General features: G+C 42.9%; 2 protein-coding genes across 3 annotated transcripts; one reads left to right on the top strand and one right to left on the bottom strand.

Annotated features, from left to right (window-relative positions):
• The first annotated feature begins 6,180 nt into the window (after positions 1 to 6,180).
• gpr75 (G protein-coupled receptor 75) lies at positions 6,181 to 10,377 on the top strand. Its single transcript, XM_038992405.1, has 3 exons — positions 6,181 to 6,466; positions 7,142 to 7,521; positions 7,741 to 10,377. Exons 1-3 carry the CDS (start codon positions 6,181 to 6,183, stop codon positions 8,713 to 8,715), a joined length of 1,641 nt encoding a protein of 546 aa, XP_038848333.1. The 3' UTR covers positions 8,716 to 10,377.
• Positions 10,378 to 10,439: 62 nt separating this feature from the next.
• Positions 10,440 to 20,037, bottom strand: LOC120046848 (endoplasmic reticulum lectin 1-like). 2 transcript variants are annotated; one of them, XM_038992403.1, is made up of 14 exons: positions 19,724 to 20,037; positions 19,333 to 19,437; positions 19,107 to 19,187; positions 18,047 to 18,124; positions 17,814 to 17,942; positions 17,381 to 17,604; positions 16,572 to 16,713; positions 15,546 to 15,710; positions 15,009 to 15,068; positions 14,724 to 14,848; positions 14,393 to 14,470; positions 12,064 to 12,139; positions 11,786 to 11,897; positions 10,440 to 11,706 (listed from the first exon to the last, which is right to left on the bottom strand). In XM_038992403.1, exons 1-13 carry the CDS (start codon positions 19,865 to 19,867, stop codon positions 11,826 to 11,828), a joined length of 1,479 nt encoding a protein of 492 aa, XP_038848331.1. In that variant the 5' UTR covers positions 19,868 to 20,037; the 3' UTR covers positions 10,440 to 11,706; positions 11,786 to 11,825. The 2 variants fall into 2 exon arrangements, with proteins under 2 accessions (XP_038848331.1, XP_038848332.1); XM_038992404.1 differs by lacking the exons at positions 10,440 to 11,706; positions 19,333 to 19,437.
• Positions 20,038 to 20,289: the final 252 nt, after the last annotated feature.

The raw sequence follows: 20,289 nt of genomic DNA, 5'->3' as shown, positions 1-20,289 counted from the left end.
TAATATTACTGTAATATTACTGTACAGTTGATTTCTCTTGTTCTTTTCCTTTTTGTGTGTGTGTGTGGGGGGGGGGGAGTGGAATGCTTGATGAAGATACCTGCAGGTTTCCCTCTATCTCTGGTCCAAGATGTAGTGCGTGTTCCCCCATTAGTGCACCACTACGCCGTAGGACCAGAGCTAGTTTCCCCCGTACTATTGCTCTCAGTACAACATCCCCTCAATGTTATCAACTCTGCACCAACTAACTATATTCTCCCACTAGAGCAAGGCTCTCCAGTCCTGTTCCAGGGGAGCTGCCGTCCTGTACGTTTCACTATGACCCTAATCTAGCACACCTGATTCTAAAAACTACGTGGTTGATCAGCTGAATTAAGATGGTTACAACTGGGGTTGGAGTGAAAACCTACAGGAGGGTAGCTCCCCAGGAACAGGGTTGGAGTGAGAACCTACAGGAGGGTAGCTCCCCAGGAACAGGGTTGGAGTGAGAACCTACAGGAGGGTATCTCTCCAGGAACAGGGTTGGAGTGAAAACCTACAGGAGAGTAGCTCCCCAGGAACAGGGTTGGAGTGAAAACCTACAGGAGGGTAGATCTCCAGAAACAGGGTTGGAGTGAAAACCTACAGGAGGGTAGATCTCCAGAAACAGGGTTGGAGAGCACTGCTCTAGAGGATAGGAACCATATTGTCCCAGGTCTCCAGTGAAGTGTTCTTAGCCACAGTCTGTATGTGTTCAGATGATCGTTCATTATCATTAGATTAGGAGTGTTTCCCAAATGGGCCCTTTTCCTTTTAGTGCACTACTTTTGATCAGGGCCCATAAGGCTCTGATCAAAAGTAGTGCACTATAAAGGAATAGGGTGTCATTTGGGACATAACTTAGATTTTAACCTGGCACACACATTTACATACTTGATGTTTGTGTACTTTGTTTATCTCTGCTATATGCATATTTTATTATGTGTATATAACATGTGTATGTAACATAAATGCACAAACATGTTTATTTATTTGTTTGAAGTGCTGATTTTATTATTCTTAAAGTTGCTTGTAATGAAAGATTTTGGTTTGTGAGTAGATAGATTGTTCAGCTTGTTAGTGACGGAGCATTTGATGTAATCTGCTCTCGCTTGGGCAATGATGACTATGTAGCAGAGTGAGTGTGTGAGTGTGTGTTCATTCCTCAAGGCTATGTGCACGGTTTTCAGCTGATGAGTACAGTTTAATCATCATGGCATGTCTAAACCCCTCTCAAAACCCCAAGGGACTCATTTCCCGGACACAGATCTAGCTTGGTCCTGGACTAAAAAGCATGATAATTGGAGAGTCTCCATTGAAACAAAGCTTTTTAGTCCAGGACTAGGCTTGATCTGTGTCTGGGAAACAGGGCCCAAGGAATAGCCAAACATCCTGTCCACCACCTTAGCATCGCACCCCTTCCCCTCGACTCCTCAATATTACATTGTTCTCCATTCTTTTTTTAAAACCCTAGTGAGAGATTTATTTTTGGTTCAATATTTAATTTTCCATGAAGACTTGAAAATCTAGTCGCATTGGTTCAGTTTAGTACCTCACTCCTGTTTAGTGTAGTGCCAAAACTGCAGTGATTCTTTTTAGATGTACTGTTTTCTGAATAAAAAAAATAAAAAAGTAATGGGTAATAAACTTTTTTGTGTGTGTCTTTGTGCTGGTTGGTTCTGGGATGGCTCCTATTCAGTGGTGTAAAGTATTTAAGTAAAACTACTACTGAAGTAGTTTTTGGGGGTATCTGTATTTTACTTTACTATTTATATTTTTGACAACTTTTACTTCACTACATTCCTAGTGAAAATAATGTACATTTTACTCCGTACATTTTCCCTGACACCCAATAGTACTGGTTACATTATGAATTCTTAACAGGGCAGGAAAATGGACCAATTCACGCACTTATCAAGAGAACATCCCTACTGCCTCTGATCTGGTGGACTCACTAAACACAAATGCTTCCTCTGTAAATTTTGTCTGGGTGTTGGAGTGTGTCCCTGTCTAACCCTAAATAAATATATTAAAACGTCTGGTTTGCTTAATTTAAGCTATTTGAAATTAATTTAACTTTTGATACATAAGAATATTTTAAACCAAATACTGTTAGACTTTTACTCAAGTAGTTTACTGGGTGACTTTTGAGTAATTTTCAATTAAGGAATCTTTACTTTTACTCAAATATGCCATTCGTGCTCCCGAGTGGCGCAGTGGTCTAAGTGCTAGAGGCGTCACTACAGGTTCGAATCCAGGCAGGACCACAACCTGCCGTGATTGGGAGTCCCTTAGGGCGGCGCTCAATTGGACCAGCGTCATCCGGGTTTGGCTGGTGTAGGCTGTCCATTGTAAAAAATAATTTGTTCTTAACCGATTTGATTAGGTAAAAAAATTTAAAAGACAATTGGGTACTTTTCCACCACTGCTCATATTGAAGTTAGTCACAGCGACATGTATCCTCTATAGGGCAGCCGTGGTACAGTTCCTATACCTATACCTTCATATCAAGTACATACAGTGGGGAGAACAAGTATTTGATACACTGCCGATTTTGCAGGTTTTCCTACTTACTAAGCATGTAGAGGTCTGTAATTTTTTATCATAGGTACACTTCAACTGTGAGAGACGGAATCTAAAACAAAAATCCAGAAAATCACGTATGATTTTTAAGTAATTTGCATTTTATTTATTATTATTCCCACATGCTTCAAGAGGGCCACCATTGTTCCTGTTCCCAAGAAAGCTAAGGTAACTGAGCTAAACGACTACCACCCTGTAGCACTCACTTCCGTCATCATGAAGTGCTTTGAGAGACTAGTCAAGGACCATATCACCTCCACCCTACCTGACACCCTAGACCCACTCCAATTTGCTTACCGCCCCAATAGGTCCACAGACGACGCAATCGCAACCACACTGCACACTGCCCTAACCCATCTGGACAAGAGGAATACCTATGTGAGAATGCTGTTCATCGACTACAGCTCAGCATTTAACACCATAGTACCCTCCAAACTCGTCATCAAGCTCGAGACCCTGGGTCTCGACCCCGCCCTGTGCAACTGGGTACTGGACTTCCTGACGGGCCGCCCCCAGGTGGTGAGGGTAGGTTACAACATCTCCACCCCGCTAATCCTCAACACTGGGGCCCCACAAGGGTGCGTTCTGAGCCCTCTCCTGTACTCCCTGTTCACCCATGACTGCGTGGCCATCCACGCCTCCAACTCAATCATCAAGTTTGCTGACAACACTACAGTGGTAGGCTTGATTACCAACAACGACGAGACGGCCTACAGGGAGGAGGTGAGGGCCCTCGGAGTGTGGTGTCAGGAAAATAACCTCACACTCAACGTCAACAAAACAAAGGAGATGATTGTGGACTTCAGGAAACAGCAGAGGGAGCACCCCCCTATCCACATCGACGGGACAGTAGTGGAGAGGGTAGTAAGTTTTAAGTTCCTCGGCGTACACATCACGGACAAACTGAATTGGTCCACCCACACAGACAGCGTTGTGAAGAAGGCGCAGCAGTGCCTCTTCAACCTCAGGAGGCTGAAGAAATTCGGCTTGTCACCAAAAGCCCTCACAAACTTCTACAGATGCACAATCGAGAGCATCCTGTCGGGCTGTATCACTGCCTAGTACGGCAACTGCTCCGCACACAACCGTAAGGCTCTCCAGAGGGTAGTGAGGTCTGCACAACGCATCACTGGGGGCAAACTACCTGCCCTCCAGGACACTTACACCACCCGATGTCACAGGAAGGCCATAAAGATCATCAAGGACAACAACCACCCGAGCCACTGCCTGTTCACCCCGCTATCATCCAGAAGGCGAGGTCAGTACAGGTGCATCAAAGCAGGGACCGAGAGACTGAAAAACAGCTTCTATCTCAAGGCCATCAGACTGTTAAACAGCCACCACTAACATTGAGTGGCTGCTGCCAACATACTGACTCAACTCCAGCTCACTTTAATAATGGAAATTGATAAATAATGTATCACTAGCCACTTTAAACAATGCCACTTAATATAATGTATATGTATATACTGTACTCTATATCATCTACTGCATCTTGACATCTTTATGTAATACATGTATCACTAGCCACTTTAAACTATGCACTTTTATGTTTACATACCCTACATTACTCATCTCATATGTATATACTGTACTCGATACCATCTACTGCATCTTGCCTATGCCGTTCTGTACCATCACTCATTCATATATCTTTATGTACATATTCTTTATCCCTTTACACGTGTGTATAAGGTAGTAGTTGTGGAATTGTTAGGTTAGATTACTCGTTGGTTATTACTGCATTGTCGGAACTATAAGCACAAGCATTTCGCTACACTCGCATTAACATCTGCTAACCATGTGTAAGTGACAAACAAAATTTGATTTGATAATTGTGCAATATTAGATGGCACTTTGACTGGTTTTACCGTAGCCTACCAGGTTGAGAGGGTACCTTAATCCATCGAGGGCTAGGAGTTGGGTCTCAATGTACAAAGATACTGTACCCTACAAAGAGAGGGAATTCTAGAACGAGTTGGAACCCAATATTACCTAAATGTATTTCTAGACTAAATGTTGCAGCTTATCGCCCATGAGAATGGATTCGTATCCTTTTGATTCCGTTAGAATGAGATGTTCGAGCTAGAGGTTGACAGCCCGAGGCGGTAACTGGTACCCGCAAGCGCTGATGTTAAAGATGTACAAACATTAAATATAAATAGTGACACGAATATATACACAGTTAATAACATACATGAAGTACCAGTACCGAAACGAATATGTGGTTAGCTGACATGTAAAATACCTATCCAGGCCTGGTAAGATCTGGCATGCGTCAGCAACACCTAAGCAGGGGAACGCGCCCAGTACTGTATGTCATATCCCACGTCTTACCGATGTACTGAGCCCGGTCTTCGTCTTCTCCCGGATAAAACAAAAATGGATACATCACATCGACAATAAAATACACGCTCTTTTTGAATGATATATTGTGAATAAAAGTGCGTGTGGTTATAATGCATGCGGACGGTAAGTTGCCAATTCCGAATATGAAAATGTAACCTATGGGTTGTATAACAATTAGGCCTATGTCTATTTTCGCGTATTTTTTTTTTCTCTATTAGCGTTCACATCATTATGACAATGCCTTTATCATTTTCAAGTATCCGCAATATTAGGTTGCATACAGAATATAAGTATCGTATATTATTGCTTCTGATTATCTGTGAAGGAATACTTCTTTTTTATTTCTAATGCCTGTAGCTGTGCTGGTGGCTGGATGGAGAGCAACACATTGAGTATTGTATTGGTTTTCATAACCATAATCAAATGACCATGATGACTCGACTATCATATTGAAATGGTTTTGCATCAGAGCATTCACACGCACATACAGATAAATGCAGATGCGGTAAGCCTGTATGTTTGACTAAGTAAATGTGATCATTTTAGAATTCCATGTACATTTTCATTATCGATAGGAGCTGCAGCTTTTGTGTAGGACTATTGTCGTCATAAGCTCAGCCACATTCTATCATTCTATCCAAATCTATTGTGTAAACATAATAAACATATATTAAACACCCTCGACAATAATGATAGAAGGATTAGATTACTGTGTAGGCTACACATTTTATTTGTTTGCTCTTGTTTCAGCCTAGGCCTATTTAGTTTTCAGTGTTTGTCTGGCAGGAAGGGAAGGGCTTTTCCCATTGAAAGAGCAGAATTATTATCATTCACAATGGTCCTCATAGATGTCTTTCATTGTAATAATATGGTGTTGTACTAAACTCAGATTCCTCTGTTTCTATGTAGAAATATGGGGTCTTTCCCATGACCAAGGGGACCATGTCAATGGAGGAGACAGCAGATACCTTCGCCATCCTGTTCAGTGAAATGATGTGAACACCTGTGAGGCTGTTCTCCAGTCTTTACTAACCCAATGGAGAAACTCCATTAAAACAACTTTTTAGTCCAGGACTCGGCTTAATCTGTGTCCGGGAAACCAGCCCTATGTGTATGATGAATGTGACCAGTCTGCCGTCAGTCTGCCACCACCACACCTACAACAGCAGCCTGGGCCCGAGGTGCGTGGGTTGAAAAGAAAAATACAAATTTCTGTGGAATGTAAGGAATATGTATCAGCCATCTTCTCCTCATCCCTCTAGGTCCTCCTCCTCTTCCTCCCCTGGCTGGGCCCTGATCCACACGGCTACCCTCACTTCCTGCACCCTCCTCCTCATCCTCATATTCTTTTTGGGTTCTTACGGCAACCTGGTGGTGTTCCTCTCCTTCTTCCACCCGGCCTTCCGCAAGTTCCGCACCAACTTCGACTTCATGATCCTGAACTTATCATTCTGTGATATGATTATATGTTGCGTGACTGCGCCGATGTTCGCATTGGTGCTTTTCCTGGACTCAGGTCAGTAGACTGTATTTACCATAGAATACCATTCTGGAACTTTGAGGATTCATAACATAGCCTCTATAGTCATTTCATAGGATCTCTATGATATTTACTTCTTTCTGTTCTTTGCTTAGATCTTGTCTCTTGCTTCAGCTAAGACACTGGGCCCTGTCTGTCCCCGATTAATAGATTTTTGTTTTGGGTGGCAGGTAGCCTAGTGGTTAGAGCGTTAGAGCATGTTCGAATCCTAGAGCCGACAAGGTGAAAAATCTGTTGATGTACCCTTGAGCAAGGCACTTAGCCCTTATTGCTTCAGGATTGTTGCTGATAATGGCTGACCCTGGCCGTGACCTCACTCTCCGAGGCTATCTCGGGGAGTTGGTATATGCCAAAAAAAACAATTTTCTAATTCACATGCGTATAATACACACTTGTGTGAAATAGGATGAATATAATCACCCACCTAATTATTATTATTGTTCTGTTGTGTGCCTATTTGAGTTCGCTTGGCTTAATAAACCAATAGAAAAGTCCCAAAACTGCAAACTGTTCCCTTCTAGCACTCCAGGCAGACTCAACCAAATGATCCAACTATTTGAAAGTATTTTTCCAAGTTTTTGAACCCTGGTCTGATTCTTGAAGGTTTGCAAAAGTCTAAAGAGCAAACTTTTTTTTTTGTTCCAGGAGGAGGGGGTGGCGTATCAAAGACTTTTTGCTTCACCTTCCACCTGACCAGCTCTGCCTTCATCATCATGTCTCTGGAGACGGTAGCTGTGATTGCCCTCCATCGGCTCCGTATGGTCCTGGGCCAGCAGCCCAACCGCATGGCCTCGCTCCCCTGTACTCTGGCTCTCACCGCCCTCCTCTGGACCTCTAGCTTTACTATGGCTGCCCTGCTCACCCTGCGAGCCTACCCCATGAAGGAGGGACCCTGCCTGCCTCACTTCGGCCTAACGGGTGGGCCTGCAAGGGTGGTTCTATATGTCTACCTGGCAGACTTTGCCTTCTGCGTGGCGGTGGTGTCTGTCTGCTACCTGATGATCGCTCAGACGCTGAGGAAGAACGCACAGGTGAGAGGGAGGGATGGATTGGATCGATAGATGGATGAATGACATTTGATTTTCGTGTCAGGTAAATCACCTTAGCGACCCACCCCTTGCGGGATTATTTGACACGTTTTTAAGAAATTTTAGTCACACTTAATTTCTTATAACTTGCTATAAGCATGTATAAAGCAAAATAATGTTATGTCTCTCTATGCTAAGTGGTTGTTCCCATCCTGTCCCCAGGTGAGGAAGTGCCGCGTCATCACTGTAGACGCCACACGCCCGCCGCTACCACAACCCCCTCCCCCGCTCATGGCAGCCGGCTTAGAGAGCATGCAGTGTGCCGTCCAGGTTCCTTCACTCTACCGCAACCAGACCTACAACAAGCTCCAACACATTCAGACTCACTCCTACACTAACAGACCCACCAGCCAGGGTCTAGTACCCGGGGCTGCCCAGGGAGCTACCTGCTGCCAGCTTGCCTCTACCGTCAACCTGGCCACAGTTAAAGACTCCAAGGCTGTAGTAACCTGTGTGGTGATTGTATTCTCCGTCCTTCTCTGTTGTCTCCCCATGGGCGTCTCCTTAGCCCAGGACGTCCTCTCTCCAGAGAGCAGCTTCGCTCACTACCAGTTCGAACTGTGCGGTTTCGCGCTCATCTTCCTCAAGTCGTGCATCAACCCATTCGTGTACTCTCGCAACAGCGCCGGGCTCCGCCGGCGCGTCCTCTGCTGCCTCCAATGGGTGGCGCTTGTGTTCCTCTGCTGCAAGCACAAGACACGGCTCCATGCCATGGGGAAAGGCAGTCTCGAGGTCAACCGTAACAAGTCCTCGCACCACGAGACCAACTCTGCCTATGTCCTCTCACCCAAGCCACAAAGGAGACTGGTGGATCAAGCCTGTGGACCCAGTCACTCCCGGGACTGTGCCCCCAGTCCGAGAGCTACGGGCGGGCATGGTGGGCGTAAGCCCCGGCCCCCTAGTACCTCCACCCCCATCAACACCCGTATCGAGCCCTACTACAGTATCTACAACAGCAGCCCCTCTGCAGGACCTGGCTCCCCTACCAACAGTCTGCAGCCTGCTGCCAACTCCTCCTCCTCCCAGGCCTTTGGGTTCAACAAGTCCTACGTTGCCATGCACTATCACATCCACCAGGAGGTGCTGCAGGACGTTGAGAGTACCTCAGCCCATAAGATACCCATACCTTCAGTCTGACTAACCACCATGATTGATTGATTGGATCCCTTCAGTCTAAACTCATGAATAACCTTGGCTTAGACCTGAAGACTTGTGTTGGCTCGCCAATCTAATGCCAATAGGCTTTAGTTCAGTGGGCTAACATAGTCTTGTGGTTCTGCCGGACTTTGAGAGCACCTCGGTGCATCAGATCTCCATACCTTCAGTTTAACTTACCACAATGATTTATACATGAATTGATTTGTTTATTGATCAGATACTGTACTTTGAGTGTAACCTAGCCACCATGCTGAAACTGGAGAGGGATTGGGCATATAGTTCAGGGATGCTAACAGTTACTATAATATTATATGACTATTACCACAAGACACCAGAGAGTAAACGGTACTAATTGTCTGAATATCATGTGGTAGTGAACTGTTAGAGGTAAAGAATAACCCCCATTGACTTGAGAATATAAAATGGAAGATCTCTTAGTCCAGAGTGAGAGAAACAGTACTGATCCCATATTGTTATTGATGTTACTGAAATAAGTGGAATCAATTTTTACACTGACATGACATTTTTCATATTGTACAATTTAGATGGTCTTTCTCGTCATAATAATACTGTATTTGTGAGTCTCATACATGTTCTATGATATCAGTAAATGTTTTGCAAGTGCAATGTGTCCAGTGCGCTCCTGGCAAAGAAAATATCTAAATTGAAGATCCAGAAAGGTAAACACCTCTTATGGTCAACTAATCAACCTGCAACTCACTGTCCAAGCTTTTGTCATGTCACACAGTGATGTCCAGTACAGTGGTTCTCAACCCCCAGACGTTTCACCATGTTGTTGAACTAACTCACCTAGTCGACAAGTTCAATCAGGTGAGCTAGCTGTGGAATAGTTCAAATACATGGAATGTATGGGGTTACTGAGAAGTTTGAGAACCCTGATCTATTGTGATCGGACAGAAGTCACTTTTTTTTTTTTTTTTTTAAGAGAAGAGCATCAGTTGGCCTTTTACTAAATGTATAATGGTTGAGAGCCATTCAGGTTATCACATTGTGGCTAGCTATCCAAGACAATGGGGTATGACTAGAATTCATTTTAACCTAATTTTGTTCAGATAGTTTTTTGTTTTTTTTCAGTGTATCCCTCATTTAAACCACAGAACACACCAGATTTAGAAATCCACAGAAATGACATCTGATTCAGTGCATAACCAATGTTAATCATCAGCGCTCGTCAAAACATCCGGGGATTGAATTCACAGCACATCAGTTTATAAGATACTCTCAATCACCCTGTAACGTAACAACAACCAGGGTTGGGGTCAATTCCTTTTCAACCCAGTCAATTTCAGAAGTAAACTGAAATTCAAATCCTCATTTTCCTTTAGTGCTTTCGAATGAGGAAATTGGAATTTGTTTACTTCCTGAATTGACAAATTGATTTGACCCCAACCCTGACACCAAAGCCCCAGTCTTACTATGCACAGATATTGTTTGTCCACATATTTTAAAATTCAAACGGACTTTGTTGGAAGATATTGTATCTACAAACAAATAAATGCGTATAATTGTCAAGGACAAGCATGTAATCAAACTGAAATGAAACCCAAATAAATACATTTAAAATGCTGACGATAAAACCAACTACGTATAAAAAACATGAGCAGAGAAAATTATTTTATGTAGAGGTGCTGACTACCGGCGAATAAACTATCAGCTCTAAAAATAAAGAGTCGCACACTATATAAACTCCCTGTCATTTATTGGGTAAATCACCAACGTTTCAGCATCACTGTGCCTTCTTCAGGGTAATGTCATGAATGTAGACAAACAGTGGAATTAGTGCAACAAATGACAATAGTGAAGGGTGTGCCATAATTAAGTTAATTAGAATTAATTGAGTGAAACTATTAAAAAATAAAAATGATAGCATATTGAATATATTAGGCTATTATCATATGGAAACATAAATATTGTATATATTAGCACCAACATACATTGTTCAATTCAATTTCACATATATATATATTTGTTTCCTATTTCATAAACAACATGTGATCTTTTGGTTCAACCATAATAAGCATCATCAACAGGGGGAACATATTGGGTGTACGCTGATAAACTGTAGAAAGAATATATCCATTTATAAGACTTGTTCATAATAGAGAGAATTGTTCATAAAATGGGCCTGAGATCAAAGTCAATATTCAGACCCCTAGGGGTCAATGTTTTTAGAGAGGATATCCAGTAAGACTCCCTTTGTAGTAGTAGAATCTCAATGTTACCCCCTCTCCTTGGTAGAGCAACATGCTCAATGTCTGTGCATTTGAGAGAGGAGAATGGTTGATTAGCTTCAACAAAGTGAGCTGCTACTGGATAGTCAATGTTCTTTAACAGTTTCACTCAATTACTGAATGAATTATGACACACCCCTCACTAATGTCATTGGTTGCGCTAATTGCACTGTTGTCTATATAACCTGGTTTTAGCATTCATGACATTACCCTGAAGAGAACACAGTGATGCCGAAATGTTGGTGATACCCAATAATTTACTGGGAGTTTATATATAGTGTTCAACTCTATTTTTTATAGCTGATAAAACCAACTACAACATGGAAGCTGGTTCTCCTGATGATGATGTTTGAATGATTGGTTGTTCTGTCCTGGCATCTTGGCCAGAGAACACTAGAACTAACCTGCCCTAAGAGGAAGATCTGAAGTCCAGTCCATAGAGCCTTGTGGAGTGAACAGGGTCCCATTTCCAACTCAGATCAAATGTCCGGTTTATCATAAGGTTTTTGATGCAACATGGAGTTGATTCAGTACATAGGAGGTTTAAACCAGGGTGGAAGAGGGGGGCTGTGGTCCTGGGTTCCAAGGGCTGTTCCAGGATCAACACGCTCCTCTCCAAGTCCATGTCAGTATGGACCTCCTGAGTAGTGCCATGGGCCTTGGTTCATACAGTCTTCCATTTCAGGACATCTTTGCCTAAATCCCTGTCCTTTATTTTCTAGAACAAAGAACACGTTTTACTAGATGTGCACATCAATTTATCAATTTAAATGTAGTAAAACGTCTTTATTTTTTACTTCTGCTCATCCCTCCTTTTCGCCTCCTCTGTCCGTGCTGTTAGCTGGAGATGGATAGAAGGCCTTTCTCATCAGCTGTGTCCAGGATCTGGCATATAACTGGAGACTCAACCTGATGGAGAAAAAATAACCTGATCATGTTTATTTGCCATGTGTAGTGAATACACTGGAAACCTGACTCGCCCAACCGCTTGCGGTAAAAACACAAAAACAGCAAGAATGGGTTCAAGTGTTTAACCATAACATGGTGCGACAGTAATGTGTGTGTGCATTCTTACCCCAAGGACATACTGGCAGGTCTGAGGCTCCAGCATGTACACAGTGACGGCATGGGGAGACTCAGACTCCTTACACCTGAGAGACAGGACGGGCTTCAATCAGAGACCGGCTGTGTATTCAGTGACATGAAACGTTCTGAACGAGAATGCAAAGCTGTCATCTAGGCAGAGGGTGGCTACTTTGAAGAATCTCAAAATAATTTGGATTTGTTTAACACTTTTTTGGTTACTACATGATTCCATATGTGTTATTTCATAGTTGATGTCTTCACTATTATTCTACAATGTACAAAATAGTAAAAAAATAAAGAAAAACCCTTGAATGAGTAGGCGTGTCCAAACTGGTACTGTATATTATATTAAGAGACCCTACTAGACCACACCGATGATGACTCACAATATACAGTACCAGTCAAAAGTTTGGACACACCTACTAATTCAAGGGTTTTAATTTTTTCTACATTTTAGAATAATAGTGAAGACATGGAATCATGTCAACTCAGCAAAAAAAGAAACGTCCCTTTCCAAATAACTTCACAGATCTTCATTGTAAAGGGTTTAAACACTGTTTGCCATGCTTGTTCAATGAACCATGAACAATTAATGAACATGCACCTGGGGAACGGTCGTTAAGACACTAACAGCTTACAGACGGTAGGCAATTAAGGTCACAGTTATGAAAACAGGACACTAAAGAGGCCTTTCTACGGACTCTAATAAATTGCAATGTCCGTACTGTGAGACGCCTAAGACAGCGCTACAGGGAGACAGGACGGACAACTGATCGTCCTCGCAGTGGCAGACCACATGTAACAACACCTGCACAGGATCGGTACATCCGAACATCACACTAGCGGGACAGGTACAGGATGGCAACAACAACTGCCCGAGTTGCAGCAGGAACGCACAATCCCTCCATCAGTGCTCAGACTGTCGGCAATAGGCTTATAGGCCTTTTGTAAGGCAGGTCCTCACCAGACATCACCGTTTCGGGTAGCCTTCCGCAAACTTCCCACAATAGGTTGGGTGAATTTTGGCCCATTCCTCCTGACAGAGCTGGTGTAACTGAGTCAGGTTTGTAGGCCTCCTTGCTCGAACACACTTTTATAGATCTGCCCACAAATCTTCTATAGGATTGAGGTCAGGGCTTTGTGATGGCCACTCCAATACCTTGACTTTGTTGCCATTTTGCCACAACTTTGGAAGTATGCTTGGGGTCATTGTCCATTTGGAAGACCCTTTAACTTCCTGACTGATGTCAGGAATGTTGTTGCTTCAATATATCCACATAATTTTCCTCCCTCATGATGCCATCTATTTTGTAAAGTGCACCAGTCCCTCCTTCAGCAAAGCACCCCCACAAAACGATGCTGCCACCCCCATACTTCACGGTTGGGATGGTGTTCTTCGGCTTGCAAGCATCCCCCCTTTTCCTCCAGACATAACGATGGTCATTATGGCCAAACAGTTCTATTTTTGTTTCATCAGACCAGCGGACATTTCTCCAAAAAGTACAATATTTGTCCCCATGTGCGGTTGCAAACCGTAGTCTGGCTTTTTTAATGGCGGTTTTGGAGCAGTGCCTTCTTCCTTGCTGAGCGGCCTTTCAGGATATGTGGATATAGATACTTTGTACCTGTTTCCTCCAGAATCTTCACAAGGTCCTTTGCTGTTGTTCTGGGATTGATTTGCATTTTCCTCACAAAAGTACGTTCATCTCTAGGAGACAGAATGTGTCTCCTTCCTGAGTGGTATGACGGCTGTGTGGTTCCATGGTGTGTATACTTGCAAACTATTGTTTGTACAGATGAACGTGGCACCTTCAGGCGTTTGGAAATTGCTCCCAAGGATGAACCAGACTTGTGGAGGTCTACAATTTTTCTGAGGTCTTGGTTGATTTCTTTTAATTTTCTCATGATGTCAAGCAAAGAGGCACTGAGTTTGAAGCCAGGCCTTGAAATACATCCACAGGTACACCTCTAATTGACTCAAATTATGTCAATCAGCCTATCAGAAGGTTCTGAAGCCATGACATCCTTTTCTGGAATTTTCCAAGCTGTTTAAAGGCACAGTCAACTTTGTGTATGTAAACTTCTGACCCACTGGAATTGTGATACAGTGAATAATAAGTGAAATAATCTGTCTGTAAACAATTGTTGGAGAAATTACTTGTGTCATGCACAAAGTAGATGTCCTACCGACTTGCCAAAACTATAGTTTGTTAACAAGAAATTTGTGGAGTGGTTGAAAAACTAGTTTTAATGACTCCAACCTAAGTGTATGTACACTTCCGACTTCAACTGTATATAAGAATATTAAGAGACCCTACTTGAGCTTGACGATGACCTGTCTGGGTTTCCCCGTCAGGTCACACACGTCCCCATGGCCGTAGAAGAGGGACACCAGTCTGGGGAGGAAGTACAACAACCATGAAGTCCTTATCCTCACTATCAATCAATGTGTTGTCATTAGAAAATCAGATTTCCTGGACACTGATAAATCCTATTCCTGGACTAAAACGCCCTTTCAATTGATATTCTCCATTGAGTTTATCTTTGTCCAGGACACCAGCCCCTAATACCCCAATATTCATTAACATTGTGCTGATCAATGAAATCTTAAAATAAAAAATAAACGTATTGTATAGCTGACGGACGTACTTGACTTTCTGGACCCCGTCGTCTTTGAACTGGTAGGATCGGGCCACGTTCTTCTGAGCCCACTGCAGATGTTCCTCAGCGTTCCAACTGCCCACTACCACAATGTTCTTCCCCTGCTCCTTATCCTGGGAGGGAATCAATTCATCATCCTATATTAGATACTTTAACATAGTAAAAAATACATGAGGCACCCAGCCAGCCAATACTGTAACATCTTTCAGTCTACAGGAAATATTGTGCTTAAGCATTTCAACATTACTGAGCTACTAAGTAAATAACCCTTACCTCATGGTACTGATGTACATGCTTCCCATAGCAGAACTCATACTTCCACCATCCTACTCCCTGCAACACACATTCCAGACATCAGACAGAGGCTACAGTATGAAGAGTTGTGGGAGTTGAATTTACCACATGTGGGCTCCAATCAAGATGTAGGAACATCTCAAGGATGATCAATAGAAAAAGGATGCAGCTGAGCTCAATTTCGAGTCTTATAGCAAAGGGCTGAATACTTATGTAAATAAGGTACGTGTTTTATGTTTTATAAATTTGCTAAAATTTCTAAGAAACAGTTTTCGCTTTGTCATTATGGGGTATTGTGTGTAGATTGCTGAGGGGTTTTATTTATTTAATCAATTTTTGAATAAGGTTGTAACGTAACAAAATGTGGAAAAAGTCAAGGGGTCTGAATACTTTGAAGGCACTGCATATTACATTGAATTAACAACAGCAGCCAATGAGCAGTAGCCAATATGTGGCTGTAGACAATGAGCAGGTGTCTCTTTCAACAGCCAGCCTATCAGCAGGCCTCATACTAACCCCATGGAGACAGTAGGAGCCACTCAGGAACTCTTTGATCAGCTGCTCGTCCGTCAGACGGGAGATGTGGGTGGTTCCCACGGTAACCTGGGTCTGCCCGCCCACCACGAGGGGCTTATGGGTAGAGGAGAAGGCCTCCTCTCTCATGGGGGACGTACTCTCCTCCTGGAGGACAAGAGAGGGGGGAGGTGTTTAGTTAGAAGACATTAAACAGACAGCTTCTAAACCTGGGTTGTGTTCAGTACAGACAAAATAGTTTTCAAATAGTGGGAATAGCTACCTACCCGAACTTGTCCAACAGGAATACACATTTTCGTTCTCCTGATCATGACCCTGTATTGCCCCATCAGTGGTGTAAAGTATTTAAGTAAAAATACTTTAATGTACTACTTAAGTAGTTTTTTGGGGTATCTGTATATTTTTGACTACTTTTACTTCACTACATTCCTAAAGAAAATGATGTACTTTACTCCATACATTTTCCCTGACACCTAAAAGTACTCGTTACATTTTGAATGCTTAACAGGACAGAAAAGGTCCAATTCACGCACTTATCAAGACAACATCCCTGGTCATCCGTACTGCCTATGATCTGACAACTCACTAAACACAAATGCTTTGTTTCTGAATGATGTCTGAGTGTTGGAGTGTGCCCCTGGCTATCTGTAAATGTTTTAAAACATGAAAAATTGTGCCATCTGATTTGATTAATATAAGGAATTTGAAACGATTTATACTTTTTAGTTTTGATACTTAAGTATATTTCAAACCAAATACTTTTAGACTTTTACTCAAGTAGTATTTTACTGGGTGACTTTTATTTTTATTTGAGTCATTTCTATTAAGGTATCTTTACTTATACTCACTTATGACAATTGGGTAATTTTTCCACACTGTGCCCCACTATCATCACCTCTTATCTTCAACTTTCCCTTCTTTCTCACTCTCCTCCCTCAGTCTCTCCTCCCTCCCCTAGTCTCTCTCCTTCCCCCCCTCCCTCCCTCTCTCTCTCTCCTCCTCCCTCACTTCTCTTTCCGGGGCAGCAGCAGTGAAGGGAGGTTTCAGCAGCTCCTCCTGCTCCCGGTCCATCTGAGAGAGACTGTGAGGCCGCAGGGGAGAACCAGACATGGCCTGGCAGAAGATGGCATTCACTGGGGACGACTTGAACCTAACAGACCACGGGATAAAGATATAAGCTTCCATATCATTTCAAACAAGGTAGACCCCTTTACTTATAGTTGCATTAGTTAAATCAGCTATGGTAGTTGAGAAATACATCATGAGGGGAACTGGTTGGGTTTGGGATGCAGTTTACAGTAGACCTGCTGGTACTTGTATTTTTATTTAACCCTTACTTTACCAGGTAAGTTGACTGAGAACACATTCTAATTGACAGCAACAACCTGGGGAATAGTTATGTGGGAGAGGGGGGATGAATGAGCCAATTGTAAACTGGGGATGATTAGGTGGCCATGATGGTATGAGGGCCAGACTGGGAATGTAGCCAGGACACCGGGGTTAACACCCCTACTCTTACGATAAGTGCCACTGGATCTTTAGTGACCACAGAGAGTCAGGACACACGTTTAACATCCCATCCAAAAGATGGCACCCTACACAAGGCAATGTCCCCAATCACTGCCCTGGGGCATTGTGATATTTTTTTAGACAAGAGGAAAGAGTGCCTCCTATTGGCCCTCCAACACCACTTCTAGCAGCATCTGGTCTCCCATCCAGGGACTGACCCTGCTTAGCTTCAGTGGCAAGCCAGCAGTGGGGTGAAGGGTGGTATGCTGCTGTATTTTGGGTGTGTACCTCATTCTCTCTCTACCCACCTGTATTTGGGGTGTGCACAGATCAGAGGGGTCAGCACCACTACTTCGTACTCGCAGGTAGTGACCTCAGCGATAGAAAGGATCTCGTGCTTGGCTTCGGGGTGGCAGACATACAGCACGTTGGTGGAGCGAGGCGTGTTCTGTTTCAGGATGCACGCCGTCCCGTGGGCCATCAACACCGGGTAGTATGGAGTCAGCTGGCCCTCCACGTTCTTAGTAGGAACCTAGAAACATTTATATTTCCGTCGCTTATCAGAGACAATCGGCGCATTCAACTTAGGTAGATAAACTAATCACAGCAAGTAAAACCTTCAAAATAGCAACCCATGATTAGAGAGAGAAATAAAACGAGAAAAGACAAAGTTCAAAGAAGTCTTACGAAGTGTTTTTTAAAATGTTTTATGTGTATGAGTCAAAATGTTGAACAACCAACCTCTTTCTCAGCTTCTGGCGTAGGATCCATCTCCTCAACTTTCTCTACCTCTGCAATCTCTGTTCCTGAAGTGGCTGAAGACTCTGTCGTCTTGGTCATGCTTCCCAAGACGTACTCCTGAACTTTGATCTGCCAGATCAACACGAAAATCATTTTTTCTTATTTATTGCAACATACTTGATGGTAGACATTATAATGATGCCAATGTTGAAGTAACATAATTTCCCACTGACCTGTCCCGTCTCCTTCTCCTCATGGTATTGTCTCACATGTTTCCCATGACACACCTCATACGTCCAGTATGACTCGATCTATTCATTAACACCACAACAAATGCCAGAAGAGACCGTGGTTAGCCTATCCATAGAAAGTGACAGCACAGTACATGACATACACTACCGTTCAAAAGTTTGGGGTCACTTAGAAATGTCCTTGTTTTTGAAAGAAAAGCCATTTTTGTCCATTAAAATAACATCAAATTGATCAGAAATACTGTGTAGACATTGTTAATGTTGTAAATGACTATTGTAGCTGGAAACGGCAGATTTTTTATGGATTATCTACAGGAGTGATGGTTGCTGATAATGGGCCTCTGTACGCCTATGTAGATATTCCATAAAATAAATCTGCAATTTCCAGCTAGGTAGATTAACAATGTCTACACTGTATTTCTTATCAATTTGATGTTATTTTGATGGACCAAAAAAATAGCTTTTCTTTCAAAAACAAGGACATTTCTAAGTGACCCCAACCTTTGAAAGGTAGTATTTATTTGTATTTATTATGGATCCCCATTAGCTGCTGCCTCTTCCTGGGGTCCAGCAAATTTAAGGTGATTTATACAATTTTAAAAACATTACAATACATTCACAGATTTCACAACACACTGTGTGTCCTCAGGCCCATACTCCACCACTACCACATTACTAAATCCATGTATATGTTATCGTATGTGTGTATGCATGTGTCTGTGCCAATGCTTGTGTTGCTTCACAGTCCCCGCTGTTCCATAAGGTCTGTTTTTTTTAATCAAATTTTACTGCTTGCATCAGTTACTTGATGTGGAATAGAGTTCCATGTAGTCATGGCTCTATGTAGTACTGTGTGCCTTCCATAGTCTGTTCTGGACTTGGGGACTGTGAAGAGACCTCTCCGAGCTGTGTGCCAGTAGTTTAGTCAGTGTACATCTATAGCATGTGATCCCTAGGGGGAACCCATGACATTAGTGTTGCAGTGGTACTCAATATAGCCTATATTTAGACAGAAGTAGAAGTGAAACGGTTCAGTTCTCACTCTGTAGGAGCAGCTGCTCTCTTTGAACAGTGGGTCCAGCAGATCACCTGGAGTGGGACCAGCGTACACCTTGTCATCATCCTGAGAGAGAGAGGAGTGAGGAGAGAGAAAAAGAGAGGGAGGAGAGAGGCAGAAAGACAAACAGACACAGAGGGAGACAGGAGGATAAGCGAGACAAGCAATATTGTTGAAAAGAGTGAAACTGAAAAGTATTAATCTAACTCACGCCATCTCCATTTGACAAGGAAGGCAGGAGACATTTGTATTTCTCCTTCTCTGTTGTTGTCATGATGACAAAGTCATCTTCTTTGTAGAGGGCACCTGAGGTTGGCTATGGAAGGACAGATTTAGGGTCATATGTTGTGTAAGTGCACTACTTTACAGCAGTCATAACAGGAAACTATGCATGGTCAGTTTTTGCGTTGGCAGTCATATGACAACAGCCATAACAAGGAATACCAGCTAGCTAGGCTTAAGCTTAACATACTTTATCACCATTTAAAACTAGCTAGCTAACGTTCGCTTTTCAATTAAGTCATAAATAACCAGGCATGATTTAACGTTAACTATGACAAAAACTATATTTATTCTCTATCACACAACCACACAACACTCACCAGGGTGAATTCGGCCCCGGGCCAGTTAATTTTGAACGGGATTTCATCAGTAAACGAAGGAGATCCACCTCTGTTAGCCGACACACCACAACACATCTCCAACAAACCCCCAAACAACACGAACAACAGCCTAGTCCCGTCCATTACCGCTGCAAGGCTCGTTCGCTAACTACCTTCTACGGTGCCTGCCAAGGCATGAGATAGCTAACCTGAGTTAAATCGGGTTAGCTTCGGAGTTATCGTAAAATTATGAATCCATCTGGCTGTCTCTCTTTCATTTGTCAACACAGCGAACAGGAAGTATCTAGTCGCTTGCCACGTCTATTTCCGGTACAGCCGGTTTAGCCAGTTTTGGGACACAACATCGGCAGTCTGTATTGGTTGGACTCCCTGAGTTGTGAATTGTTCTTGTGGGTGGCGACGGAAAACAACCCTACCACAATATAGCCGGCTTCACCAAAAAATAAGTTTCCTGTCAACAAAAGCACATGTAAAATCTTTAGGAACTCTACTTACGAGAAACCAACCTTACTAAAGCACAAACTGTTCGGGTCATTTTGTGCTGG

The sequence above is a fragment of the Salvelinus namaycush genome, chromosome 4, assembly GCF_016432855.1.
Source record: "Salvelinus namaycush isolate Seneca chromosome 4, SaNama_1.0, whole genome shotgun sequence".
Lineage (NCBI taxonomy): Eukaryota > Metazoa > Chordata > Actinopteri > Salmoniformes > Salmonidae > Salvelinus > Salvelinus namaycush.
This window is presented reverse-complemented; position numbering and strand designations above follow the sequence as displayed.

What these genes read in the sequence shown, in the direction of transcription:
- gpr75 (XM_038992405.1), top strand. Translation starts at nt 6,181, where the DNA reads ATGTATCAGCCATCTTCTCCTCATCCCTCTAGGTCCTCCTCCTCTTCC. An exon ending in GGTGCTTTTCCTGGACTCAG is followed by an intron (nt 6,467 to 7,141) that starts GTCAGTAGACTG and finishes TTCCAGGAGGAG; the next exon opens with GGGGTGGCGTATCAAAGACT. An exon ending in CGCTGAGGAAGAACGCACAG is followed by an intron (nt 7,522 to 7,740) that starts GTGAGAGGGAGG and finishes TCCTGTCCCCAG; the next exon opens with GTGAGGAAGTGCCGCGTCAT.
- LOC120046848 (XM_038992403.1), bottom strand. Translation starts at nt 19,867, where the DNA reads ATGGACGGGACTAGGCTGTTGTTCGTGTTGTTTGGGGGTTTGTTGGAG. An exon ending in CCGGGGCCGAATTCACCCTG is followed by an intron (nt 19,438 to 19,723) that starts GTGAGTGTTGTG and finishes GTCCTTCCATAG; the next exon opens with CCAACCTCAGGTGCCCTCTA. An exon ending in TGTGCACACCCCAAATACAG is followed by an intron (nt 16,714 to 17,380) that starts GTGGGTAGAGAG and finishes GTGGTCTGTTAG; the next exon opens with GTTCAAGTCGTCCCCAGTGA.